Source organism: Balaenoptera musculus, chromosome 8, assembly GCF_009873245.2.
Source record: "Balaenoptera musculus isolate JJ_BM4_2016_0621 chromosome 8, mBalMus1.pri.v3, whole genome shotgun sequence".
Lineage (NCBI taxonomy): Eukaryota > Metazoa > Chordata > Mammalia > Artiodactyla > Balaenopteridae > Balaenoptera > Balaenoptera musculus.
The window spans coordinates 68,458,706-68,485,694 of NC_045792.1; the positions used below are offsets into that span (position 1 = coordinate 68,458,706).

Consider the following 26,989-nt stretch of genomic DNA (forward strand, 5'->3'; position numbering starts at 1 on the left):
TGGAAAACCTCCCAGTTTATAAATGATAGCAAATACTAAATCAAAACATATATATTCCAAACAACCTTTCATTATTGCCATATGTCCATTTCTACTTTGCCCGGGCTGGATTTCTCCCCGGAGAAGAGGAGTCTCCCTATTTATTTCACCCTGATGAAGATGTGTGGTGGAGTCCGCCCTGAGAGTCAGCAGATGGGATTTATCTTCTGGGCAGGTAGCCAGGGCTCTGTTCTTTGGTGGGAAATAGTCCTCCAATTTCTTGCCATTCCCTGGAAACATTTATAAATGAGTCACTGGAATCCTCAATTTAATCTTCCTAACACATCCCAGGTGATTCAGCCTGTAGTTCAAATAAATGTGCATTAAAATTAAAAGGCACTTAGATGGTTGTGTTAATAATTGCTGTGTTGGCAGCAATGGTGACTCGTAAGAATGAGGGTGGGTGTTCGGACCTAGAAGAGATCTTGCAACAAAATGGGCTGTGAGTTGTACGGTCTTACCCCACACCCTGGACGTAGGGAGGTGGCGTGGAAGGGCTGACCCTAGTTGTTCCCCCCAAATCAGAGGATAAAGCAGTCATCGGAAAGGGGAAATCAGAGTCCTTAATTCCTTGGCTAACGTGCTGCCCCAGCCCAGGGTGGCTAGATCAAGATGCTAAGTATTTTAATAGTCATACCTGGGCTGCAGGGAGCAGCGCTGCCCAGAAGCAGGCATTGCCCTCCTGATAGAAATGAAACTAGATCTACAGGAGCATCACTGGGAATGAGGCAAAGAGGCCCAGAGACAAGAGGCAGCCTGGAATGTAGAAAGAGTGGGGACTTTGGGGTCAAGCAGTTTGATTCCAGCCCCCTTCCCCCCCAAGTTACCATCATTCCTCAGTTCCACAATTTTGGGAAAATCATTTAACATTTGAATCCTCTGTTCCTTCATCTATAAAATTGTGATAAAAAATTGGGTTGTTGTGAGGATGGAATGGGTTAGTGAGGTCAAGCATGTACAGCAGTGCCTGGCACAGAATTAACACTCAATCGGAGGTCGCTGCTGCTGCTACTACCGGCTTCTCTGAGTCTCAGCTTCTACATCTAAATGAAGGCGACCACCTTCTGCTCTAAGGGTGCTCAGAAATTAATGGCACTGTGTAAGACACACTGCAGGGGTTCAACTAATGCTATTTTCTGTCCCTTTAAAGGCAGGGACCAGAAACTGCATGTACTGGAAGGTGCCAAGAGGTGCCAGGTTTAATGCCAGGACCTAGAAGTAGACTCTTTGGAAGCAAGAACTAGAGATCAGGATAGAACACAGCTCAACTCTTCCCCTAAAGCTTTCTTTCTCTCTTGTGGCTGTTTTCTTGAAGTATGGCTTCTCTTCCTGTATTTTCATAGAGGTGCTGTCAGTAGGAGGGGCCTGGACCCAGGAAGCACCTTGATTAGCAGTCAAGTTGGAGCTGAGGGTCAGAAGTCAGGTCCATTGGGATGGGTGGGCAGCGCCATGGATCCTTGCATGCCTTGTCCAAGGCAGGAGTCCATTCTAGGTCATGTGGAGCCCATGGGGGAATGTGTTAGGTGGGGAAGGGATGCAGGGTTTGGGGGTGGTCCTCTCCTCCTTAAAGACCCTCAGTACAATTACAGATGGTAAGTGGGGGGATACGGTTAGGATTGGGTTACGGCCACTAGGATCAGAGAGAAAGAGCCTGACGTTCAGGGGCTTGGTGTAGGACTTTTCTGCAGCCAGGTGACCCTTATCCTGGGACCAAAAGGAAATCCTGAAACTTCGCTGATGGCAGCTGGAGAGGTAGTGTTTTGATGTTTTAACTTCAGCCTCTTCTTCAAGGCAAATTCAGCAGGTCTAGTGAACGCTACTGGAGACACACACATGGACTAGGAGCTCTTTCCTGCCTCAGGGCCTTTGCACATTCTGTTCCTTTGGCTTGGAACATGCTCTTCTCCCCAATATTCTCATGACTGCTTCATTTTTTTCCCCTCAGGTCTCAGCAGTAAAGTCACTTTCTTAGGGAGACCTTCCTTACGCACCCAATGGGCCTCTAGTTATTCTCCGTCTTAGCACTTGTTTATTTCCTCCTTCACATTTATTAGTTTGCAGTTATTTATATTAGTTTTTTAAAAATTCATTTTGTCTTGCCCACTAGTAGGATGTAAGCTTAACAGGAGCAAAGACCTGACCTGTTTTGTTTGCCAGCCCATCCCAAAACACCAGGGTGCCGGGTACATAGTGTTCACTCAGTAAATACCTGTTGGATGGAGTGATTAGGACACACACATAAGGTTTCAAATGCCAGCCCTGCTACTTATGTAGGAAGACACATTTCCCTCTCCAGTAACTACTTTCTTCATCTGTAAAATGGGAATTATAACACCTGCCCAAATTTTCTCCCAGAGCTATTGTGGAAACCAAATGAGGTAACTGATATGAAAGCGCTCGGCAGTGAAGCTGTTTTCTTCCTCTTCACCATCCAGAACTGTGCCAAGAGGCCTCGTCTGGGGAAGTCTTCCTGCTGGCCTCTGCGGCCCTTGCCAACATCACCTTCTTTGACACGATGGCCTGTGAGATGCTCCTGCAACTGAAGGCCATCCGCGTCCTCCTGGAGGCCTGCAGCGACAAGCAGAGAGTAGACACGCCTTACACCCGGGACCAGGTGAGCAGCTCAGGGGGAACCAGGCCCAGAACCTGTAAGCGTGAAGTCAGAGGGCAGGAGGCCAGGCCTTAGGTTCTGGGCTGCAGCTCACTGTCGGTCCTGTTAGTAGCAATCTGGGGGAAGGTAAAGGAATATGTTTTCAACATGCCTTGTTGCCCTTGAAACATCTCCACAAGCCCATTCCCACCCTCCTTTCCCATCCCAACCACTAGAGAGACTTCCTCCATCTCCATCCAGACCTGTCCATCCTAAGAGGCAGAGAGGTGCCATGGGAAGATCCCTGGACCTCCTCCAAATGTCTGTATCCAGCCGTGTGGGCACCTGCCTGTCTGACATTGTACCTGCAGCGAGTTTCTTCCTTTCTCTGCCTCTGTGAAACAGGGTCTTGGAGCAGAGCCTTGCTTCTGGGCCTCAACCCCTATATCAGTCTCAATTTTTTTTTTTTTCCTGTATATTTGAGCTCCATGTAAAGTTTTGTTTGGGGAAAAAGGATTTTACTACTAAATGTGTTTGAAAACATTGAATGAGGGGGTTTTCAATGGCCTTTGAGCTCTGAGGTTATGGAATCCCATCCTGTCCCACCTCTGCTGTACTCAGCCTCCCATTTCTCTTCCAGAGGTGGGGGCAGTGGATTGGTGGGTTTTAGTTCTCTGTAAATTCAACCAGGTGTCTGAACTCTGTTAGATGATCCTCCGCCTCCAACCCAGCTCATCCCTGTCTGCAACCCAGCTCCCCAGCCCCACCTCTTTCTTCCAGCCTCATCATACAGTCAAAGCTGCCACAGCTTCACGTGCCAGCTCCTACCCCAGCAACTCTGGGAAAGCCTTCCCAGACGGCCCCAGCTCCCCGGGATCATCCTTTTCTTGGAGGCCACACCTCACAATGCAGTGTTGACTTTTCCAATGATATTTATTCCTTTCCAGTTATTTCATGTTTATCCCCCTGAGGGCATGGCCCATGCTCTATACTTCCCCAGGATTTCTTCAGGCCTCTGGCCCAGAGCTGGCACCCTTGGCGAAATGCTATAAATGCTTGTTTAGGACGTGAAAGGGAAGAAGCAGGATGGCACTTCATCAGTTCTTTCTTGTCTTTAGAATCACCTGGGGAAAGGCAGCCAACCATAGAAACTCCCATTCAGAGAGAATTTCTAGTATATAAGCATTTGCATATGAGGGTTCTACTAATATTGTGAGGCTGATAATATCTGCTGCATTTTACAGATAAGAGTATTGAGGCTCAAGAGATTATCCCCTAAATCATATGGTTGACAAGTAGCTAGCCAGCACTGAATCCTGGCCTGACATAGACCTTGGTCTTTGACTCTTATCTGCTGCCATCTCTGAAGATGAAGAGGAGGTAGTGGAGCTATGGGGTCAGAGAGACTGAATGTCGATCTTGTCTGGGCCCATTTATTAATTGGGTGACTTCCCATTTATTAATTGGGTGACTTTGGGCAAGTCACAGCCTCCTGGGTGTTGCTTTTCTCATCTACCTTGCAGGGTCCTTGTGAGGGCAAGTGAGATAATACATGTAAAGGACCTGATACAATGCTTTGTCCCTACTAAGTCCTCAGTAAGTGATGACTATCATTATTTTTCAAACTTGATGTTGCAAGGGAGAGCACAGATAGTGAATTATCCAAAATCTTCAGTTTGGTCTTCCAAGCCTTGCATGATGGAGTTCCAGACTTCCTTTCCTGTTCAATCTCTCACTTCTTAGTTGGACAAGCCCTATACAGACAAGGTATGACAGCACAAACAGATGAAGAGTGGTGGCTCACTGGGCTGGCTGTTGGCTGCTTGGCTCCTGAGCAGGGCCGGCCCTTTGCAGTCACCGTCCTTGGCTGTGGGGCATGGGACCGGAGGGCTCACTCTGCCTGATCCGCCTTGTTCCTCCTCTTCTCTTCTTCAGCTAGACGCCTCCAGTTGCTGGGTCTCTCACCTACCTGACACGATTTTAGGTCCCTTTCCTTTCAAGTACCTCTCCTGCAGCCAACTCTGGTCATTTCATACAAAATCCAGTAGTGAGGCGGTAAGAACAGGGGTTGGAGGATCAGATGACATGCGGTTAAAGCTTCTCTACTACATGATCATGTAACTCTGGGCAAGTCACTCCGAGCCTCAGTTTTCTCATCTGTGAATGGGGTTGAATAATACATACTTCACAGAGATAAAATAAGAATTGAATAAACTAATACAAACTTTTGGTACAGTTCCTGGCACACAGAAACTATGAAATAAATGGAAGCCACTGTCTGTTATTATTATTGGCCTTTGAATGGGTGGTACTCAGCCCTGAATGGGGAACCTTCAGAGGGGAGTGTCCTTATCTGTAAAGTGGGATGGTCTCCTCCAGCTTAGACATCCCGTGGCTCTATGTGTACAGACCCTTTTTCATCCTGAGGAGCGACTAGCCCCCTCTTGGAACCTCACTGATTCCTAGGAAGGAGGGGCTCAGGGTGGGGAGAGAATGGAGAACGTAGTCAAGCTCTATGCAGTTGGCAGTTCCTTCTGAATCTGGAGTCAGGCGTTTTCCTGCCACGCTCTCCCACCGCCCTGTCTCCCTCATCCCCCCATCTCCCCACCCCACCCCCCTTCCCATCTCCCCATGGCTGAGCCAGGCTCTTCTCCTCTGTCCTCAGGATGGCATCACCTTCAGCCCTGACTCAGAGCAACCACTTAGCTAGTGAGAGAGGACCCATTAAAGAAACAAATGGCTCTTTCCTTTGACAGAGGGAGGATTAAGGTGATCAGAGGGCTCCCAGTAATGAAGACAAAGAAGATGAATTAGACTCTGAAGTGTTTACCGCCTCCTGAAACACTTAGGAGATTAAATGCCCGTGAGGGTTCCGGTAATGCGTCTGCCAATGACGCCAGTGCTGTGTAGAGCCTCTGGGTCTTGGATCTATATTTGTCCGCCTCCCTTTGAACATCTCAGCGAGAACCCCTCCATCAACCCAGCAAACTGAGTCCACTTAATGTGTCCAACAAATTAAGCAGAGGGGCTCTTCCACGCCCCTCTGCTAATCTAGGGGAGCTGGTTGTGGTCAGGCATCCAGAAGCACTTCCTGCCTAACAAGCCCTTTGTGGCCTGTGTTTTCATCTCCAGGAGGTATTTTCTAGGGGTCATGCTGCTCAGGGCATCCAGCTACAGGCGTGATAATAGGGTGGGGGGAAAGGGCTGGCTCACCTCTGCCCTGTCTGTCAAACTGTGACAACCTAGGGTGAAAGGGATGCGGTTATCCTGTCTAAGCCACAGCAGAGACTTTCACTGAACATGACTTTATGGCCTTTAGAAATTAATTGCTTTCACAGAGGTGAACGGTGCTGGTACATTCACTTCCCATGAAGACACATTGTCTGCTTGGCATTTTAGAATGTCCAGATTTTGTAGCATTTCTGAGCCCTCACTGTGAATACCATTATCAGGAGTCCATTTATCAGAAATGTCAGTTACCAGGGATTGCAATTTTGACTTACATTGCAAAAGCCCTCTATAGTTTATACAGCCCTATCACATACATATATGACATGGTAGAAACAGTACAGACTTTGGGTTCAGGCAGACCTAAGTTCAAATCCTGACTCCATTTCCTAGCTGTGTGACCTTAGACAAATTGCTTAACCTCTCTGAGACACAATTCCCTCATCTGTGAAATAGGGATACTAATATTTTCTCCCTCCTTGTGTCATTATGATGATTAGATGGCATAATGCTCGTAAAGTAGTTAGAACCAAAGAGATACTCAGTAGTGAGCGGGCCAGGTGTCTCTGATAGAACCAGAGATTGGGATGGGTCCAGACAGAGACTGTCAGGAATCTGATTGGGGCAGGAAGGTAGGGTCAGGAAATGTGGTTAATGTGGTGGTGAGTGTAATGTGGCATGAGTCAATACATGGTGTGTATTGTTTCAGTCTGTGTGTCAGTTTCTGGAGGTTGTACTGTGTATGTGTGCATGCGTGTGTGTGTGTGTGTGTGTGTGTGTGTGTGTGTGTGTGTGTGTGAGAGAGAGAGAGAGAGAGAGAGAGAGAGAGAGACTATAAGCCACTTAAAGCAGTGGAGTTTGTTTGCATATGACTATATATGCATATCTACCGATCCAGAGAGGCTTGGAGGAGCCCAGGATCACAACACCCAGTCCTGATTTGCTCCAGGAACCTCTCCCTATAAAGCCAAGGGAAAACTAAGCCCAGAGAACATGGTCTGGCGTTTACATGCTCTCTAATACTGTGAGAATGACACCTCAAACTCGTTGCAATCCCCAGGGAGAGTGTTTTGGTTTAGTTTACCAACAGCTTGGGACCTACATCTAAGGCATTTTTATGGCCTTTGTGGTTCTCTCTCCTAAGCCTAGAGCTCAGCCCTCCAGTCTCGCGCCTTTGGTAGGGAGGAGGGAAAGCCGGGCCCGTCTGTGAGAAGACCAGGAACCAGAGGGTGGGAGCAGTGTCTGTCTCGGGGCCTAGGCAGGTGCCCTCCTGGTTTCCATGCCTGTCCAGCCCTCTCAGCTCCTGGGGCCCTGATCACACCTATCAGAGGGAGGGAGAGGGCTGGGCCTTCTCCTGGACCCCCTTGCCTCGCTGGCCTTGAGGGAGAAAGTGTGTTCAAAGAGATCACACCCTCCCTCTCTCCGAGCCCTTCATCCTTCAGACCACTGTTCTTGTCTTGATTCTTTCTGCTCTTTGATGGAGGAAGTGGCATGGAGGGAAGAGGGCAGGACAGAGAAGCAGTGGGACTTCCTCTGCTGGCTGGTCTCAGGGCTGCAGTTGACATGGTTGCCGGAGCTTTAGAGAGTTAACACAGTGACAGTAGAAATCTCAATATTCCATCAGTAGTTAAAGAGTAATTCTAATTTCAGTTCTATGAACTCTTGGCCTTTTTGTCCTAATTACTGCACAGCATAAAAGCAATCATAACTTTTCATTAAATATATGTCAGATTTTCTGCATTATAAGCTCTATCAGATCAGAGCACCTGTCTCTATTTGGGTATCCTGGGTATTCCTCACTTGTCTTTTAAGTGGTATGGTCCTCAGTGTTAGTTTATGACAGAGCAAAGGAAAGGCACAGAGGTAGAGTCCAGGTGTGATCAGGGCTGACTGCTGAGCCATTGTTAAGGATGTGAGATGAGCCTGAGATTGGTTTGTGGACAGGTGTTCCCGGAACAAGCACAGAGTAAACCTTTTCCTCCACGTGTCTGCTATTGTCAAAGGCTTTGCCATCCTCCCTCTTACCACATGGGGGCATTTCTTCTTGAATCAGTGACATGGGATTGCCCCTGTTACTCTGGTTCAATTTGCTATTTGTCTCAATGTTCCTAAGGTCTTTGGGAGGCCAGAGGAAAAACGATTTTAAAATGCCACAGAAAGTAATGAGCACAAAGTTTGTTGGGTTCTCTGCTGAGAAGGGCTTCTCCTGCTCTGGTACCTTGCCTCCCTTTGGGAGGGATCTCACATCAGCCTCACATCTTGGCAACACTGGGTGTTGTACTGGATGGTACTTGACACAATCTTTCAAGGCCTGGGTCCTTTCAGACTCTGTTCCCCGGGGCCAAATAGTACTCATTTTATTTAACGAATGATCTGGGTGCTTGACAAAACATTGTCTCTTAATACTTATCACAGTCTTATTAATTATCTTATTTTTGTCTTTTGTAGTAGGCCAAATAATACCCCCTCCCCAAACCTGTGAGTAGGCTACCTTACATGGTGAAAGGGATATTTTCAGATATGATTAAGGGTCTTGGTATAGGAATATTATCCTGGATTATCCATGTGGGCCCAGTGTAACCACAGGGATCCTTATAAGAAGAAGGCAGAAGGGTCAGACTCAGAGAGAATAAGATGTGACTGAGGAAGCAGAGGTCAGAGCAGTGGGGTGCCAGGAGCCAAGGAGTGTGACCAGCTTCTAGAAACTGGGAAAGGTAAGGACATAGATTCTCCCCTAGACCCACCAGAAGGAATGCAGCTCCGTCAACACCTTGATTTTAGCTCCATAAGACCCAATTAGGACTTCTGACCCCCAGAATTGCAAGATAAAATTGTGTTGTTTTAAGCCCCTAAGTTTGTGGTAATTTATTTTAGCAGCAAAAGAAAACGAATATACCTCATTAACCAAGGCACAGAAAGGTTAAGTAACATGGTCAAGATCAGATGGAAAATAATGACAGAGCCAAGATTTGGAATAGGTTGGTCCATGCACTTAGCCACTATGCTATACTGCCTCTTACCTAGAACCTCTCTTGAGGCTGATACCCTCTGATTCCCCAAATAACTATGGAGTGATCAGTAACCTCTCACTCAGGAGGAATAGGACTTAATTAAAAACCAACAGACAGGGCTTCCCTGGTGGCACAGTGGTTAGGAGTCCGCCTGCCGGTGCAGGGGACACGGGTTCGAGCCCTGGTCCGGGAAGATCCCACATGCCGCGGAGCAGCTGAGCCCGTGTGCCACAACTACTGAAGCCTGTGCATCTGCAGCCCATGCTCCACAAGAGAAGCCACCACGATAAGAAGCCTGTGCACAGCAACGAAGAGTAGCCCCCGCTCGCCGCAACTAGAGAAAGCCTGCGTGCAGCAACGAAGACCCAACGCAGCCAAAAATAAATAAATAAAAATAAATAAATTAAAAAAAAAAAAAAAAAAAAAACCAACAGACAGGAATGACTTAGCCTGGGACAGGGGAAAACTGTGTCTGGCTCCTGTACTCTCTCCACTGACAGCATTGCTATCTTGTAGCCAACAAGGTAAACCAGTTGTCCCTAAAATCCCATCCCTGGGCTTGACTGTGAAGAGAAACATTGTTGATCTGCCTTCCTGTCTATACCAGGGTACATACAAGGATGTTTCAAAGGGGGGACTCAAAGCAGGGCATAATTGACATTTATTCAAATTGTGCTTAATTGAATACTTCATCTGCACCTCAGAAAACCACATGGGGTACAGGTTCTGTAAAGAGGAAGTAATTTTCATTAACAGGATCTAAATTAGTCTGACACAAAGACCTACCTGTGCCTGTGACACAGCTAATAATTGCAGTGTAATGAACCTGATGCTGCAGACAAAGGTTTCCTTTTCCTTTTTTATGTCGCCTTTCTTTCCTTCTTCCCTCCCTCCCTCCCTCCCTCCCTTCCTTCCTTCTCTTTTGGCTCTGTATGTCAAGCAACCATCTTTATTCAGTGGCCAGGCTGGTGATGGTTGGAGGGGAGCTGTCCCTTAGTGGTGAGAACAGAGCCTGTGCCCCCCGCTACTGCTCACCGCCCAGAGAAGGCCAAGTGAACTGCAGTTTGGTACAGGCTTGGCCTTGTGTCTCCTTCCTCATAAGACTGCGCACTTTATGCCTCTTGGGCACCTTCTATTTTTTATTTTTTAAACAAAATACCATTGAATATTTGATGCGTTTTCTTTTTTTCTTTTTTAAAATAAATAAATTTATTTATTTATTTATTTTTTGGCTGCGTTGGGTCTTTGCTGCTGTGTGCAGGCTTTCTCTAGTTGTGTCGAGCGGGGGCTACTCTTCATTGCGGTACTCGGGCTTCTCAATGCGGTAGCCTCTCGTTGTGGAGCATGGGCTCTATAGGTGTGCAGGTTTCAATAGCTGTGGCACACGGGCTCAGTAGTTGTGGCTTGCAGGCTCTAGAGTGCAGGCTCAGTAGTTGTGGCGCACGGGCTTAGTTGCTCCGCGGCATGTGGGATCTTCCTGGACCAAGGCTCGGACCCGTGTCCCCTGCGTTGGCAGGCAGATTCTTAACCAGTGGGCCACCAGGGAAATCCCTTGGGAAGCTTCTATTTTTTGACTGCATCTTCTACCTGTATTTTTCTTCTAACTCCTTTCACTCAGCCCACAAACACTCACAATCCTAAAAGGGTAGGAAAAAAGAGCTTCCAAGGACCGACCCTCCTTCAGTCCTATTACATTCCTAAAATGTAAATAGGAGTTTGTCACTCCTCTCATAAAATATCTGGTGGTGCAGAGTGGCCTTCAGGATGAAGCTTCTGGTGTAGTCCTGTCCCTACCCTGGCCACCCACCCCATCATACTTACCCACCCAGGCCCCTTACCAGGTCCGAGCTTGAAGGGCTGACACATATGGATGCCACAGCGGCCTAAGGAGGCGTATCCCTTTCTAGCACGTGTTTAGTGGGGAATGGAGGAGAGAGATATTCTATAAATGTGGCAAACTTTTCCCTTCCTATAGAGATTTGTTACATGCGTTTATTATCCAGAGTAATATGCCAATGTTGAACCAATTAAAATCTAGATAATACGCTTTGTTGGTCAACATTACATTACTATGCATTATTCAGTTTCAGAACTAAGCTGCCTGAACTGTGTCAGGAGACTGTTAACTGGCACAGCCTCCAGTTATACCATGTGACAGGCTTTGAAGAAATCTTTCAACAGAGATAGGCCTGCACCAAGGAAAAAGTGTTATTTTATTCTATTATTTATTTTAATTACCACTTGAGAGTGCTGTCCGAAGTGGGTGGATTTTCATTTTGCTAAATTTAATGTCAGGAGCAGTGTCATGGGTGGCATCTGAGTTAACAGGTGCCACGTTTCCAACATATTCCAGTGGTGTTTGGCACTCTCTACAGTTTGGGGTCTGTAGGAGGTCCCTTGCTGGCCCATCCTTAATCCAGTTTTTGTGCTGTGAGTTCTCTGTGCAAACTTGACTGTGCCAGGGGGCGGGATTGGGGTGGGCTGTTGGCTGCTCAGCCCACGAGGTTGTAACCAAGGGTCTGTGTTTACCTGATGTCAGCATCCCTTTCCTACAGGCAGAGCCCTTCAGCCATGACTGACAAGCAAGGCTTGCAGCCCACAGGCTTATAAAGTGTAGCTGAGCATGAATTCTCATCAGATTCCATACAATACCTGAGGCTTACGGTGGAATGCTGCCTTCAGTTTCCTAGTCATGATCTCTATCTTAACCTTAGTCTCCATTCATTTCAGGTTGAAAGTAGGTGGGGTTCAGTATCAGGGCAAGAAGCTGGGATTGGAGGGAACCCAATCCAGGGCAGGGGTTAGCCAGAAATCTGCCAGTTCTGTATGCATTTCAGGGCCTGGGGCCAAGGGACCCTGCAGAAAGATGATAAGAGGCTCCATCTTCACTCAGGTGACCCTGTTCTCTCCTGCAGTGTCCTGGGGCCCCTGGGGGCCATCCCAGAGCCACATGCTGATGAATGGGCATCAGTCACTGGGGAAACACATCTGAGTGGCAGAAGCCCATGAGGATGGAAGAAAATACTATGGAAAGATGGGCCATGTGGACCATAAGCAGTCACGGGCTAAGGGAAGGCTTTGTAGCTCCTGGCTCACCTGTCAGCACAGGTGTTCCCATTTTCTTAGCTTCTCAATCCTCTTTTCCAGATTGTGACCATCTTGGCAAACATGTCTGTCCTAGAGCAGTGTGCCTCTGACATCATTCAGGAGAACGGTATGTCTTTTCAGTGGTGTGCATGTTGTACAGGTTATGTGGCTCTATGGGACCTTGTGCCTTTGTGTTTGTGTGAAGGCCTATGTATTTGTACATGTGGGTCTCCACACTTGCAGGAGCACATGAACGTGTGCTTATGTGGGCAACTGGGCCAATATGTAAGTGTTTTCTTGCTTCCACGGGGCTTCAATCTAGCGGGAGGCAGACACGGAACAAAAGAAGAGAACGTCAGATGCAGAAAATAAAGCAGGGAAGAAGATAAGGTAAACGCAAGGTAGGAGGGTGGCAGTTGCTATTTCAATTAAGGTGGTGAAGGGAAGACAGATTTCATTATGATCCAGAAGTAAAAATGTATTCCTACAAAGGATGCATTCCAACTTTAAATCATTCTCATCATATTGGGTTTGGCCACAGTGGAAAGCCGAAGGGTGGGGATCAGGTCAGGGCAGCTGCATCCCTTGATGCCTCACCTGGGAGCATCTTTTTCCTCTTGCTCCACTACTCCCACCTCCCACCTTGGAGGGTGTCACCAAGGTTCAGGTGAGGTGCCCAGAAGCTGATCTAGAAGCCTCCACTGGAGGGCAGGTCAGCTGGCTGCCTTGCAGCTGGGAGCAAAGTGGTGAGGGCTTCCTGTGACTGAGAAATAGGAGAGCAATTAGCAACCAGTTGGAAACCAAGAGTTGTTAATGAGGAGTGTGCTGGGAGCCTAGGCAGCTGCCTCTGAGCCTGTTAAGCCCCTTCTCCCAGGTTGCCCCACTGTTTTAACACACGTACACTTTCCCCATCCCCCATTGCTCTATAACTAATTGAAAGGCATCATTTTGTGTTAATTTTATGTGATTGGGCTAATAATGAGAAACCTTGTTGAGCTGGTTGAGGCTGAGAGGCTGAAAGGGTGTCTTTTGTGGCCTGTTCCTTCAGCACCCAGAGCCTGTAGTTCAAGTGGTCAGTGGGAGTGGGTCTCCATAGGCCAATGGATTTGGGATTGGAGTATCTGGCATCTGTGGAGGATTTTATGGTTTACCAAGTGCTATTGACTGGCTCATTCAGTAAAGTTATTGAGACCTACTAGGTTCTTGGCATTGTGCTGGACAGTGAGAACACATAGATAAGTCCTTGCCTTTGTTCTAGAGTATCTCACACAGTCTAGAAGGAGACCCCAACTGGACAAAAGTGATAACATGACAAAAGCGTGACATCTGCAGTAAAGTAATGCAGCAGAGGAAGGAGGGGCATAGTGGTTGAGACTGTGAAGATTGGAAACGATTGCCTGGGCTTGAATCCTGGCTCTGTTATTTACTAGTTTTGTGACCTCCATTCTTCCATCTGCAAAATGGGAACAACAGTAATATCTACCTCACAGGGATGATGCGGGGATTAATATAAAGCATGTTAGAAGAGTGTCAGGCACAGAATGAGCTCTGTGCTATGTGTATCTGCTCTTTCAGGAAACAGTGCCCGTCTCATAGGGTTTAAATGAAGAGAGTTTGATGAAGAAACTATTTACCAAAGTGGGGCAGGGTTTGAGGGACCAGCAGTGGGGGTGATTCAGCCAGGGATCACTGGAAGACAGTAGGACTCCTTGGTCTGGACAGGGCAAGCCTCGTTGTGCTTTGAAAGGAAGTCCTCCCACCAGGATGCTTGAGACGCTGACATGCTTTGTCCTGAAGCCTGGTGATTTTGTCTCTGTCCTGCCCTGAACTGTGTGTGAGTGTTGGTGGTGAGGAGCTGGATGAATGGGCCATCCTGGAAGGTCAGAAACTGTGACCACTGGTCACCCTTACACTGGGAGGCAGGCCAGGGCAGGCCAAGCTCTTATTTGTCAATCCAGTGGCATCAGCATTGCCCTTTCAGCTAGTTTTGCTTCTCCCTCGGGGGCTGGGGCTGAGCTGGAGAAAATGTTGAGGAGGGAACGTGGCTTTGGGACCTGGTCTCTAAGCTGTAACTGCCCACAACTCTCAGGCAACTTTTGTGGCACTGAGTCTGGCCAGAACTTAGGAAACACATTCTGGATTTTGTAGGCAGCCCCAATTTCATTGCATCTTATCTTTTTCTAGATAAGACTTATAAGGTATACATTTAAAGGAAACTTTGTTTTTTATACATTTGTGAGGCTTCTAACATGAATACATTCACATTCATTCATTTGATATTCATTCCCAAATATTTGAGCTAAGCACTATTCTGAATACTTTGGATACACCCATTCAGGAAGTGGACAAAAATCCTTGCCCCCATGGTGCTCACCTGCTCGTATATGAGAAACTATTTTTTGTCAGACTCTAGGTACGAAGCTGGGATTTGGAAAGTGACTTCTTTATGGGAACCTTGACCTGGAGGAATTAGTAAAATTTCTTAATCTTGTGGCACTTCCTGAAGTTGTCATTTTGGTGCCCCCTGTTTATGTCCCCATAGGTCATGCCATATATACTCAGGACATTAATAGCTATGACTTTGTCTTAGGGACATTGTGGGCATAAGAAGCCAGAAGACGGTGTTCCATTCAGTGGCCAGGGAGGGGGTTTGGAGAGAAGCCCCTTGCCCCGGGATCAGAGTTTGTGGTGGCAGAGCCAATAGGGGCTAAGAAAGGCAGGGCCTGCAGCATTCCCTGGGGCTGTAGGAGGGAGAAATGGGGCACTTATACAGATCACCAGAGAGAGAAATGGCCCCTCCCCAGGACTGAATAATCTCAGGGTCCACAACTACGTTACTCACTGCCCCCTGAACTGGGATCTAGGAGGCTTAGAAATTGCATCTGGTTCAAGTAAGATTTGGAGAGGCACATGACTGAGGTACTGGCCAGGAAGTGACTCCTATGTGAACTTGAGAAGTCACCTCCTCTCTCCACACCTCAGGTACTCATCTGTGAAATGGGGGAGAGAGGCAGGGGTTGTGCTAGAAGAACTCTAAGGACCCTTCAGGTTCTATGGTCTAAGTTACAGGTTGCAAACTTAGATGCCTGCAGGACCCACACAGGTGATATAAATGGATGACGTGGGCTCAACATGGACTGGATCAATCTCATTTAAAAGAGTAAGCTTATAATAAGCTTCAGCAAATTGTTGTTATGTGGAAATGTGGGCCCAGTGTTCTCAGATCAGGAAGTAATTTTTCAGATGCCAGAAATCTGGATTTTTATGGAAATCTCCCAATTTGCATATTAGCAAAAACTTTAAAAAAAATTAAACACTGTGTAAAGCAAGAAAAAAAAGCAAAAATACACCTGTGGGCCATGTCTGGTTGAAATTCTAAGCTGGCAAGTGCCACTCTGTGCAGGAAAGAAGGGTGTGGGCTGGGGCAGCTGAGGAATACCTCCCACAGAAGATGGACTTTTACTACAACCTGCAGGATGGGAACGATTTAGATGGAGAGTGAGAGGCAAAGGACATCCCCTGCAGAAAGAATTAGATGGGCAAAGGCATGACGTGGGAGTGGATGTGGGTGTGGTTTCGTAGGCCAATCAGAGGACAGATCTGGCTTCAGGGAAGGGTGGAGAGGCTCTCAGCTGACCAAATTCAAGCCTAAATGTCTCGGTCCAACTACTCCACTCTCTTCCAGTACATGATACCCCTCTAAAACATTTGATCTAGTGATTATCCAGTCTAGGTTTGGGTCACCTCCCACCAGGGGGACCCATTACCTCTGGACCTGTCTCAGATGCAACCAGCATCAGAGGTGAAGAGGTGCTGGAGGGTAACCAGATTATCTGAGTTCTGATACCAGCTCCCCAGCTACTTACTGTGTGACCCTGGGCAAGATACTTCACCTCTCTCTGGGCCTCAAAGTGAATTATTATATAGTACTTAGTTTATGAGGCTACTGGGAGGTTTTAGGGTTCGTGCATTTACTGTGTATTTAGCACAGCATCAGGGATGTAGTAAAAGCTCAGTAATAGCATTTAAAGGAAATTAAAAGGATATTCTCCAGATGTCCCTTCCAGGGGCATAGTGACTTGGTATGTGGAATCAGAGACTCCCCCAGGGCAGAAGGAGAAAAAGAGGAGGACTTGTCCAAGTTTCTCCTGTGGTTGAGAGCCCCGAGTCATCCCGACAGCCTTTGCTTGAGCCTGCAGCTCCATGCAGCTGGCCCCTAGAGGAAGTCTCCCTGCTTGGGCAGCTACCAACTGTTCATCGCTTTCCACCCAGGGGTCCAGCTTATCATGGGCCTGCTGTCTGAGAAGCCAAGGTCTGGGACCCCCGCCGAGGTGGCAGCCTGCGAGCGAGTCCAGCAGAAGGCTGCAGTGACCCTGGCCCGTCTCAGCCGAGACCCAGATGTGGCACGGGAGGCCGTGCGGCTGAGCTGTAAGTGGTGCTGGCTGTGTCAGGGGCGGAGAGGGGCGCCGGGGCTGGGAGCAGTCCTGATTTCATGGTGGCGGTGGTGACGGAGGACTCAGAGCAGGGCCGACTGTGCTGGGAGATGCTGGCATGGGGGCCCAGGGTGCAGCCCCAACATAGCCTCCTTTCCCCTGGGGCTGAAGCAAGAGAGGGGAGGAGTCTAGAGAGGTTTAAGTTGGCCAGAAGAGTGACTCACTTGTAGGCTTCCTGTTAACAAGGACCCCATTCACTCATTCATTTTCTCATTCATTCATTCACTCAGTTATTTGCTTACTCATTTACTTATCCACACATTCATTCACTCATGAATTCATCCTTTTGTTCATTCATTCATTAACTCATTCACTACTTCATTTATCCACCATTAACTCTTTCATTAATTCACTCATTAAATCACTCATTCATTCATTCAGTCAGTCACTTATTTACCCAACAAATGTTTCCAGAGCACTCACTCTATGGTAGGCTCTGTTCTGAGTGCTGGGCATATAACACTGATTATACCCGCATCCTAACCACAGCGGCCTATAGCCTAACGGAGGTGGCGGATATGGAAAGAAAAATTTGCACTTGAGTATCACAGAGCGACGCTCAAAGGATGTCAATGGCACAATTGGCACACAGAGGAAGTAGCCCACACTTATCCGGGTGGTTCAGATAATGTTGGAACAAGGAGGTGACTCTTCAGCTGTGGCTCCGGGAGTTATCCGGCTGTGAGGGCTAGGAAAGCGCACCCAGGTGGAGGCAGGAGCTGGCAGTGTTGCCGACTGTCCAGGCACTTGGAGGACAGCAGGAGGCGGCCTTGGGGCAGCAGAGAGGACAGCAGGAGGTGGCCTTGGGGCAGCAGAGAGGACAGCAGGAGGTGGCCTTGGGGCAGCAGAGAGGACAGCAGGAGGTGGCCTTGGGGCAGCAGAGAGTTCTGGCTCCAAAACGACTTTATGGGGGATAAATACATACAGGCAGAATCCGTCTGCATACCTTTCATTACTATCTTATAACGAGTTATTCTTTTCCATTGTTAGAGTTTGAAAAAGTCAATTTGCGTTGAACAGCAAAGTCATTTATTTCACTTTCCTCTGTAAAGGCTTAGGAAATATTAGTGTACTCAATCTGTAGTCTTCTGTAATTTTAGCCACAATATATTTTCTGACTCAAATGGGCAGTTGGTGGGGTGGAGAGGTACTAGGAAGTTCCACTGATGAAGATGTAAATGTTGACTATAGCTGGTAAAACCACAAAAAGCTGCGTGGGAAGTTCTTTCTCAGGAAGACCTGCAGTATCCTCTGCGGCTCATGCCTCCACGCTGTGGGTGAGCTCCATCCTGGCCGGTGGTCTGGCGCTCAGGGGTTTGGTTTTGATGCTCCAGCACATCCTGGCCCTGACCAGGGTCCATTCACACCTGAGGGAGCAGAAAGTCTCCCCGACAAGCTCCTCGGGGAGGTTTAACCCTCTTCCCTGCCGACCGGCAGCCACGTCCCTCCACAGGACCCCGTGCAGAGGACTGTGTGTGAGAGATGGGAGCACCTCCGGGTCAGGCCTGGCCAGGCCCACCCCGACCTGGGCGTGAGGGTCTCCCCGTGTCTCACGCAGGTATGTCCCGCCTCATTGAACTCTGTCGCTCACCCTCCGAGAGGAACAGCAGTGACGCCGTGCTGGTGGCCTGCCTGGTGAGTTCCCAGTCTTCCCCCAGCTTTCTTCCTGGGCTTTGGGGTTGCAGACCAGGGACCGGGGAACAGGCTATGCCACGATTGGCTTGGGTAAGCCAGACAACTTATTCTGGGTTTCTGTTTTTCTCTTTAAAATGCTTTTTCTCTTTAAAAGAGTAATACTTGTTTCACTTAATTCATAAGATTGTGATGAAAATTTTATGAGGTCATATATGTGAAAGGCAGAGGCCTGGGGAACCCCCATTACCACACATTTAGTACCTTTGAGGTCCTGGGGGATCTAACAGCCGGTCTAGAGCAGAGGGGCCCAGCTGGCAGGATGCTGGGTGGTGGTGGAGACGCTATGGTGCTTGCAGCATGTGGTAGCTGGAGTAAGATGTCTTCTGCCCGTTCCAAGGCGGACACTGTGAGGAAGCCTCCTTTCCTCCTCAGATAGAGCCCCTCTATCGGTTCTCTTCCAGCTTCGTAGCTCCCTCCTCCTTTGTGGAGTAGGACAGGACAGGACAGAGGATTATTCAGCCAGTCCCCAGGATCTTCACCCCCAACCAAGCTAGCACATCCTGGGAGGTCGCCACCCAACTTCTTGATGCTTGGGTCCACCATGAAAGTACCAACAGCACCAGATGGGGAACACACGACTTGTCTCTGTATCCTCCCTGCTGGGCTGTATTAAATCCTAGAGCAGAGCAGCTGGAAGCATCCAGGAGCAGGGAAGCCCGTTGTAAAAGCCCTTTAACTTCCAGAAGGGGGTGCCAGATCTTTGATTTGTCCTCAAAGACTGTGCAGGAGAAGGGATGGATCTAGAGGTCTTTCAAGCTGTTTCACAATAAAGCCCCTTCTCACCCCATCCTTTTTTTTTTTTTTTTTTTTTAACTGAGCTCATCCCGTTTCTGGGAGCTCCTGACAGGCATTGTATGGTGGTAGGAGCAGCAGGCATCACAGTCAGACACACCTGTCTTACTGCATAAATGCATAAAGTAAAATATATAGAATTAAAAGGAAAACAATCATATTAAAATAATTATTAGACTATCAAAACAGGTGATATGTTAATATATATATATATATATATATATATATATATACACTTTTAAATTAACTCATTACATAAAATCTAGCCTCAAGTCTTCATTAGCAATGAGCATAAATAATATTGAAGGTACCTCCAAAAACTGTAATTTACTGAACCAAACTTAGGTCTGCTTGCCCATGCACAGTAAAGCCAATCGACTGACACCGGGTTGTGGTGAAGGAAAGTGCAGTGGGTACTGCAGGTTGCCAAGTGAGGAGTCCAGGTAGATAGGGCTTAAAAGGCCCAAACTCTCCGAAGGCTTTCAGGGAAAATTTTTTAAAGACAGGGTAAGGGACGGGGGTTGTGTGGTGTGTGATCAGCTCATGGACATCCTTCTGATTGGTTGGTGATGAGGTAATCAGGAGTCAGCATCATCAACCTTCTGGTTCCAACAGGTCTGGGGTCTATGTGGGCAGCATACAGTTAACTTCTTCCACCTGGTGGAGGTTTCAGTATCTGTAAAAGAGTTCAAAGGACATGGCTCAGAATTTTATCTATATCCCCTGAGGAGGAACTAAAGGTCCTTGACTTTGTTTAATGGCTAAACTCTTATTAGTTTGTCTTGCTTGACTGTTTTCCTTTCTTTCTGCATTTTCTCACTTCTCTGATTAAATGTACTCTTTGGAACTCGGGGAAGCCTAGGAGACTAAAGTTTTTCTACAGACAAGAGGCAGGTAGAGGATATTGAGGGGGACGTTCCAGGAAGGCCCCATAGGGTCCTCCTCAGTTACAAAAGTGTCTGTGATTTCTATTGGTGAACAAGTAATAGGCATCACTGAGACGTCTTGATCTGTTGCTACATTCACACACAGCTGAAGGAAAGGCTGTTTCAGTAAGAGGGCAGTGAATGTAAAGATGTAATTTTTTTCATGCAAGTTCACAGACCTTAATTTTGTCTGGTCTAGTGAGTAAATGGAGACAGTTAATACCTGGCAAACACATAATCATTGGCCCCAACTACCTTATCTTCACAACTTGGGCAGCCAGCAACTGCCTGACACTGAATAGGCCTGAGAAAATGTTGAGAAACTATAAAGCTCCATTCAGACACGTGGGCTTGTTATGATTCCTTTTCCATTTCTATCATTAGTTTGAAGGAGAGCACACAGAAGGGCTTGGCCTCTATTTTCAATCACTTGAAGGACTTTCCGGTGGTCAAGGGATTACATTTCTCCTGTGGACAGGTTGTTGGATGCTGAATAGAGCCCCTTCCTTCTGAATCCATCCTTCCTGTGGCTGCTGGCCTCATTTTCCTCATGACAGTTTACGATCATGACCTTTCCATGAGCAACCCTTCCCTGGTTCCCTGTTACCTATGGCCTACTGTCCACGTGCTTAGCCCTTCACAGCCTGGCTCTGACCCACCTGGGGTCTGAAGGCTGTCCACTGCCTCCAGGCCCTGTCCAGCTCAGGTCAGAGTGCCCTGAACAACCCTGACACTGTGCTTTGGCCCTTGTCCCAAGCAGATATCCTCTCTATAGCTCTGCCAGCACCGCCTTCAAGGCTCATACCAAATCCTCCTCCTTGAGGCTTCCTGGGAGTTCTCTGCGGCTTGGAGCTGCCTGCTCAGATTTTGTTTTCCCCAGCAGGAAGCATGTTGTGTTATCCTGTGTTTTAGGTGTTATAAAAGGTTATAAGGGGAGGCTCTTGGAATTCAAACACAGGCCTGCCTGATGCTGTATGTCTTGACTTTTTGCCCTGACCATCTTGCTTCCAGCCATGCTTTCTCCCCTTATGTCTTGTGGCCCTAGTCATGCTACCTTGGCTCATGGGAGGGGATCTGTATTTCTCCCCCTCTACCCTGGAACCTTCTCATGGCTGGGTCCCTTTTCCAGCTCTTGTATCTCCATGGGACCTTGGGTTTGGTGACTGTTTCTTGCCTGGCTGAGGGACTGATGGACTTGTCTGCCCATCCCCCAGCCCCCAGTGTTGGTGGGTGTTTGTTTGTTTGTGATTTGGCTCCCAGAAGGGGCTCCATACTTGAGTGCAGCCCCCTGGCTGGTGAGATGGGGGCTGCTTGGAGCCTGGCCTGGCAGATGGAGTTGGAGGCTACCTCTCCTGCCCGCCCCCCAAGCCTTCTTCCCAGTTTCAAAGACTCTATTCAGGTGAAGGGAGGACATTTCAATTATCATCTCCCACATCTGGAAAAGTGGCAGCATGGATTGCCTCTTGCAAACAGAATTGATTTTTCCTTAATGAAGCGGCTGTCAGTGGGCTACGGGGCTTGTTTAATTCTTGAGTGTTTTCAGACTGTCTGGTAATGAGACGCTGGGAAGGTTGTTAACCTTCTGAGGAAAGCGGAGCCCAAGTAAAAGGCTTCAGAAGGGTGAAGGATCCTTTGAGCTCCTGGATGCTGAGGAGGGGGTGCTCTGAGACCATTTGGGTTCATGATGAATCCTGCACACTTTCTGAGGACCCTGGGGAGAGGAGGGTATCTATTTGCCTTCGTGGTTTTTTGGGTCTGTTTCTAGTTCTCTCTCTCTTGTGTTTTGCTTTTCTCTCTGTCTAGAGGTTGCCTCCTCCCTTAGGGATGGTTCTCTCTCCTTCTTTCCCCTCCCCCATTCTTTTTATCTCCTTAGTCCTCTCCCCCATCTCTACTACCTCTTCACCTCCTCCTATCTCTCTCCTATTATCCTCCCACCCCCAGGGTGTGCTCTCTTTTTCTCTGATACCATCTCTTTCTCTCTTGATCTCCCTGTTATGCTTGGTCTCTTTTCTTTCCCAAGTTCATCTCTCTCTCTTTTTTTAAAAATTAATTAATTAATTAATTTTTGGCTGTGTTGGGTCTTCGTTGCTGTGTATGGGCTTTCTCTAGTTGCAGCGAGTGGGGGCTACTCTTCGTTTTGGTGAATGGGCTTCTTAGTGCGGTGGCTTCTCTTGTTGCAGAGCACGGGCTCTAGGCACATGCACTTCAATAGTTGTGGCATGCAGGCTCAGTAGTTGTGGCTTGCGGGCTCTAGAGCGCAGGCTCAGTAGTTGTGGTGCACGGGCTTAGTTGCTCTGTGGCATGTGGGATCTTCCCAGACCAGGGCTCGAACCTGTGTCCCCTGCATTGGCGCGCGGATTCTTAACCACTGCACCACCAGGGAAGCCCTCTCTCTTTTAATAGTTCCTTCTTGTTCTGTTTTTCTGATGCTGTCTCTTTTTTTCTGTCTCTCTGTTATTTTCTTCTTCTACATTTTCTCTTTTCATGGGTTTATTTTCTATTTCTTTGTCTCTCTTTTTTCTTCCCTCTCTTTTGCTTTATTTTTATGCTTGATGATGTAAAAACACATCGATGGTTTTATATTCTCATATCTGTGGAAGATCCCTGGTTCCATTTTTACTGTAACAACTCAAAGGCAGTAAGGTTATTTCTCCCAGTTGGAGCCCAGAGGAATCAGAAAGTGCAATGGAGTTCAGCCTTTTAGCCCTTGGGGAAATCATACCCCAGGAGAGGCAGGACACACTAGTTAGAGACAGTCTCCTGGAGTCTCCTTCCTGCCACCAGTGTCTAAGACCCTGTTCATGTGAACAGAGATGCATATCCCTTCTCCTTGAACCAGCTTGGACATGGCAGTGTCTGTTAGTCCAACAGACAACTTAAGCCATCCTCTCTTTTCACCAACTTGGTGATTTCTCAGCAATAGATTACTTCTCATGTCTAGGTAATGAGTTATATGTTTGCCTTGTACTCAGTATAACCTAGTGTCCTGGGCTTGCAGCATCCTGTCTCTGTGTGTGTAGGTATGAGGGCCCTGGAGTTGGGCTGCTGTGTGATCTTGGGAGGGCCACTTTTGCTCTCTGAGTCTGTCTCCTTATTTCTAAATTGGAGATCATGATACTTACCTTGCTGTATCCTGTGGGGATTAAATGAGATACTATGTCGACACTCAGTAAGAGTTGGCATTCCTCCTTCTTTGCTTCTTCTGCCACTCAAGATAGTCCCCTCTCTCTTTGTTTCCCAAGGGAAGGGCATCCTTAAGCTCCCACCTTATTCCTTGCTCTGTTCAGGCTTGAGAAGATGGAAGGAATTAATATTCATTGGGCACTTAGTATGCATGGCCTCAGCTAACTGGCAAAGAGGTCTAGGTAGGTACACAGCTCACGTTTACAGTTTCAGGTTACTCTAGCAGTAGAACTCAACATTTGTTCGGGTTTTTTTTTCAGCATACCTTTGTAGATACAGAGAAAAATAAAACAGTCTCTATCCTTGGGGAGCTTAGAGTCTGATGTGGGAATAAAAACCTAAAAAACAGTTGGGGAGGGGTTTTACGTCATGGGAAAGATCTGAGCAAGGGCACATGGATGTAAAACAAGATGGTGTACACAGGGAAGAGTGCAACACTCAGTGTATGGGGACCTGGGCAGTAGTTTCATTCTGCCTGCACTTCTCTTTCCTGTTCATCCCCATCTTGGTGGCAGAAATTCCATTTCCTTCAACTTTATGACCCTCCTTCTTCTCTCTCTCTCTCCCCTCCTTCCCATCCCAAAATGCTTTGCTCAGAGCCTTGCTGAATTTATGGATAAATGAATAGCCCTTGCTGTTCTAAGGTTCCTATAGAGACCTGGAAGTGAGAATATAATTCCACTGATGCTTCTGGCAGTTCCAGTCTCTAAGATAAATCTTGAAATTAAATATGTCACTAAATTGACCAAATCCTTAAAGTGACAGATCTTCAAAACAATCAATTTCCTAAGATGACTGAAAAACCAAGATGGCAAGACTATTGAGATCATGAAAACTTTCAGATGACATCCCCTTTAGTGATCAAGGTACCATTGAAATCAGGTGACTATGTAATAAGGTTGCTATGGTGACCAAGTGACAAAAAGGACCATATCACTAAGGTGTCAAGGTGATGATCAGCTCAAATTGGCTGGTAAATGAGCCACTTACTGAAATGCATCTCTCAGGGAAGGTGAAGGCCCAGTCTGATCTCTTCTGTTTTCTCCTCAGGCTGCTCTGCGTAGATTGGCCGGGGTCTGTCCTGAAGGCCTCCAGGACTCTGACTTCCAGCAGCTGGTCCAGCCCCGGCTTGTGGACTCTTTCTTACTCTGCAGCAACATGGAGGAGAGTTTTGTGTAGCAAGTATGGGAGACGAAAGGCATTCGGCCTCACTCTCAAGCCCCCTCTGAGTACACACCTGTGAACGCACCTGACCACACACCAGCCCCCTCACCTCCTTATTTATACTTAATTTATTTTTTATGTGAAATTAACAGAGGGCTAAACATTATAGTAACATCATCAGGCAGTTTGTGGTCCTTGGGAGTCTTTTTTGTTTTTATTTTTTGACTTCTGTGACTTTTCAGTTGCAGATGTTGAAATGCATAATGGCTAATATGACAGATTGTCATGGGTGATTTCACTTCCTTTTGCTTTCTCTACTCTCACTATATAACCTTGCCTCATTTTTTTAAAAAAAAATCTGATAACAAGAGTATTTTAGCTGCCCAGCAGTTTTTCTTTTTTTTCAAAGTTGGAATTGCTCTTTCTAAAAGATTTTAAATGCATTTCATAGTTGGACAGAATATACTGGAAGTTCTAGTTTTATTCTTTAATAAATGAAATCACATGAAATGTGTCTTGAATTTTCTGATTAAATTATGTCTTAGGCTAACTTCTTGCTTCCCAAGGTTTCATGCCACAAAAACTTTCTCAACTATTAAAACTGCATAGAAAGTATATTGTTTTCATAGCCGCATAAATGGGTTGATTTCTGAGTGATTTAGTGAGAAATCAAAAGGTTTCCAAAGTCCCAGGAACTCAGTTTCCCTTGGCTTGCTCTTAACCTCATGGTAAACAGTATCCTCAGATGAGGTTTTACTGAAAAATACCTCTTCAAAAGTATACTTGAAAGTAGTGGTGTGCTGGAGTTGGCTTATACCAGCTCACAAGGGACAGTTGTAAGGAATTCCTCCCAACTCCACATTCAGTGAGCTCATTTGGTACCTTGTAACTGGAAATACTGAGGGTATTTATACCACATAAATTGGAAGATGCTACAAATCAGAGGCTTTGTGTTTTTTTTTTTTCCACAGAGCTGGTTTACCAATATCGTTGTTTGAAAGTATCACAAAAATCTATGAATATTTCTGAAAGATTTATTACTATTGTGATATGATTTTATGCAATTCAAGAAAGTTTTGAAATCCATTACATCAAGAGGCTAAAAGAATTACACAATCATATCAATATATGCCGAAAAAGCACTGGATAAAATACAATATCCTTTCATGATTTAAAAATAAACTTTCAGTAAACTAGGAATAAAGGGAAATTTCCTCAACTTGATCAAGATTATCTACAAAAAACCTACAGCTAACATCATCTATGAAGCTAAGAAACTCAAAGCTTTCACAAAAGATCAGGTACAAGGCAAGGATATTGTCTCTCATCACTCCTTTTCAACATCATACTGGACATTCTAGCTAATGCAATAAGATAAGGAAAAAAAACAAGTAGGTATGGTGATGGGTCAGCATACTTGAAAAACAGGATAACCACAAATCAAAAACATATAATAGTCTCACAAGAAAACAAAAAGAAGAAAACACAAGCATAATACAAAACCATCAACCACAAAAGAAAAACCAAAAAGGAAAAAAACCCAAACAAAGTAGAAATACAAAATCAACTGGAAAACAAGGTTTAAAGTGGCAATAAATATATATCAATAACTGTCAGAAATCTCAATGGACTAAATGCTCCAATCAAAAGACAGAGTGGTAGATTTGATAAAAAAAAAAACCAAGAACCTACAATATACTGCCTATAAGAGACCCACTTTAGGGCAAAGGACACATATGGATCGAAAGTGAGGGGGTGGAAAACACTTCATACAAACAGAAATGACAAAAAAGTGGGGGTAGCAACATTCAGATAAAATAGATTTTAAAACAAAGACCATAAATAAAGATAAAGAAGGACAGTATATAATGATAAAAGGATCAATACAAGAAGAGGATATTATACTTGCTAACATATATACACCCAATATAGGAGCACTTAAATACATAAAAGAAATATTAACAGACATAAAGGGAGAAATTGATGGGAATACAATAATAGTAGGAGACTTTAACAGACCACTCATATCAATGGAAAGATTTTAGAGACAGAAAATAAATAAGTCAACAGAGATCCTAAGTGATATAATAGAACAGTAAGACTTAACTGATATTTTCAGGACATAGTATCCAAAAAACCAGAATACACATTCCTTTCAAGTGCACATGGAACATACTCTAGGACCACAAACTAGGGCACAAAACAAACCTCAACAAATTTAAGAGTATAGAAATTATTTCAAGCATCTTTTCTGACCACAAAGGCATGAAACTAGAAATCAACCACAGGAAAAGAAACAAGAAAAAAGGATTACATGGAGACTAAACCACATCCTACTAAAAAACCAATGGGTCAATGATGAAAACAAAGAGGAAATTTAGAAATACCTTGAGACAAATGACAATTAAAACCCAACCATACAAAATCTATGGGATGAAGCAAAAGAAGCTCTTAAGGAGAGTTCATAGTGATACAGGGCTTCCTCAAAAATCAAGGAAAAATCTCAAATAAACAACCTAACCTACCACCTAAAAGAAGTATACAAAGAAGAAAAACAAAACTTAAAGTCAGCAGAAGGGAGGAAATAATAAAGATCAGAGAAGAAATAAATAAAGATTAAAAATAGAAAAAAATCAATAAAACCAAGAGCTGGTTCTTTGAAAAGGTAAACAAAATGGACAAACCTCTGGCCAGTCTCACTAAGAAAAAAAGAGAGAAAACCCAAATAAAATAAGAAATGAAAAAGGAGAAATATCAACTGATACCACAGAGATACAAAAA

The 26,989-nt window shown here is 46.0% G+C and overlaps 1 protein-coding gene across 1 annotated transcript in view; it reads left to right on the forward strand.

Annotated features, from left to right (window-relative positions):
* The window catches only part of INSC (INSC spindle orientation adaptor protein), a 121,845-nt gene extending 97,186 nt beyond the window's left edge, over positions 1 to 24,659 (forward strand). Inside the window, exons 8-12 of the mRNA XM_036861206.1 lie at positions 2,475 to 2,653; positions 12,016 to 12,082; positions 16,228 to 16,383; positions 18,007 to 18,083; positions 24,095 to 24,659. Of these exons, the coding sequence (XP_036717101.1) occupies positions 2,475 to 2,653; positions 12,016 to 12,082; positions 16,228 to 16,383; positions 18,007 to 18,083; positions 24,095 to 24,223 (608 nt within the window). The 3' untranslated portion in view covers positions 24,224 to 24,659. The remainder of the gene's footprint in view (positions 1 to 2,474; positions 2,654 to 12,015; positions 12,083 to 16,227; positions 16,384 to 18,006; positions 18,084 to 24,094) is intronic.
* Positions 24,660 to 26,989: the final 2,330 nt, after the last annotated feature.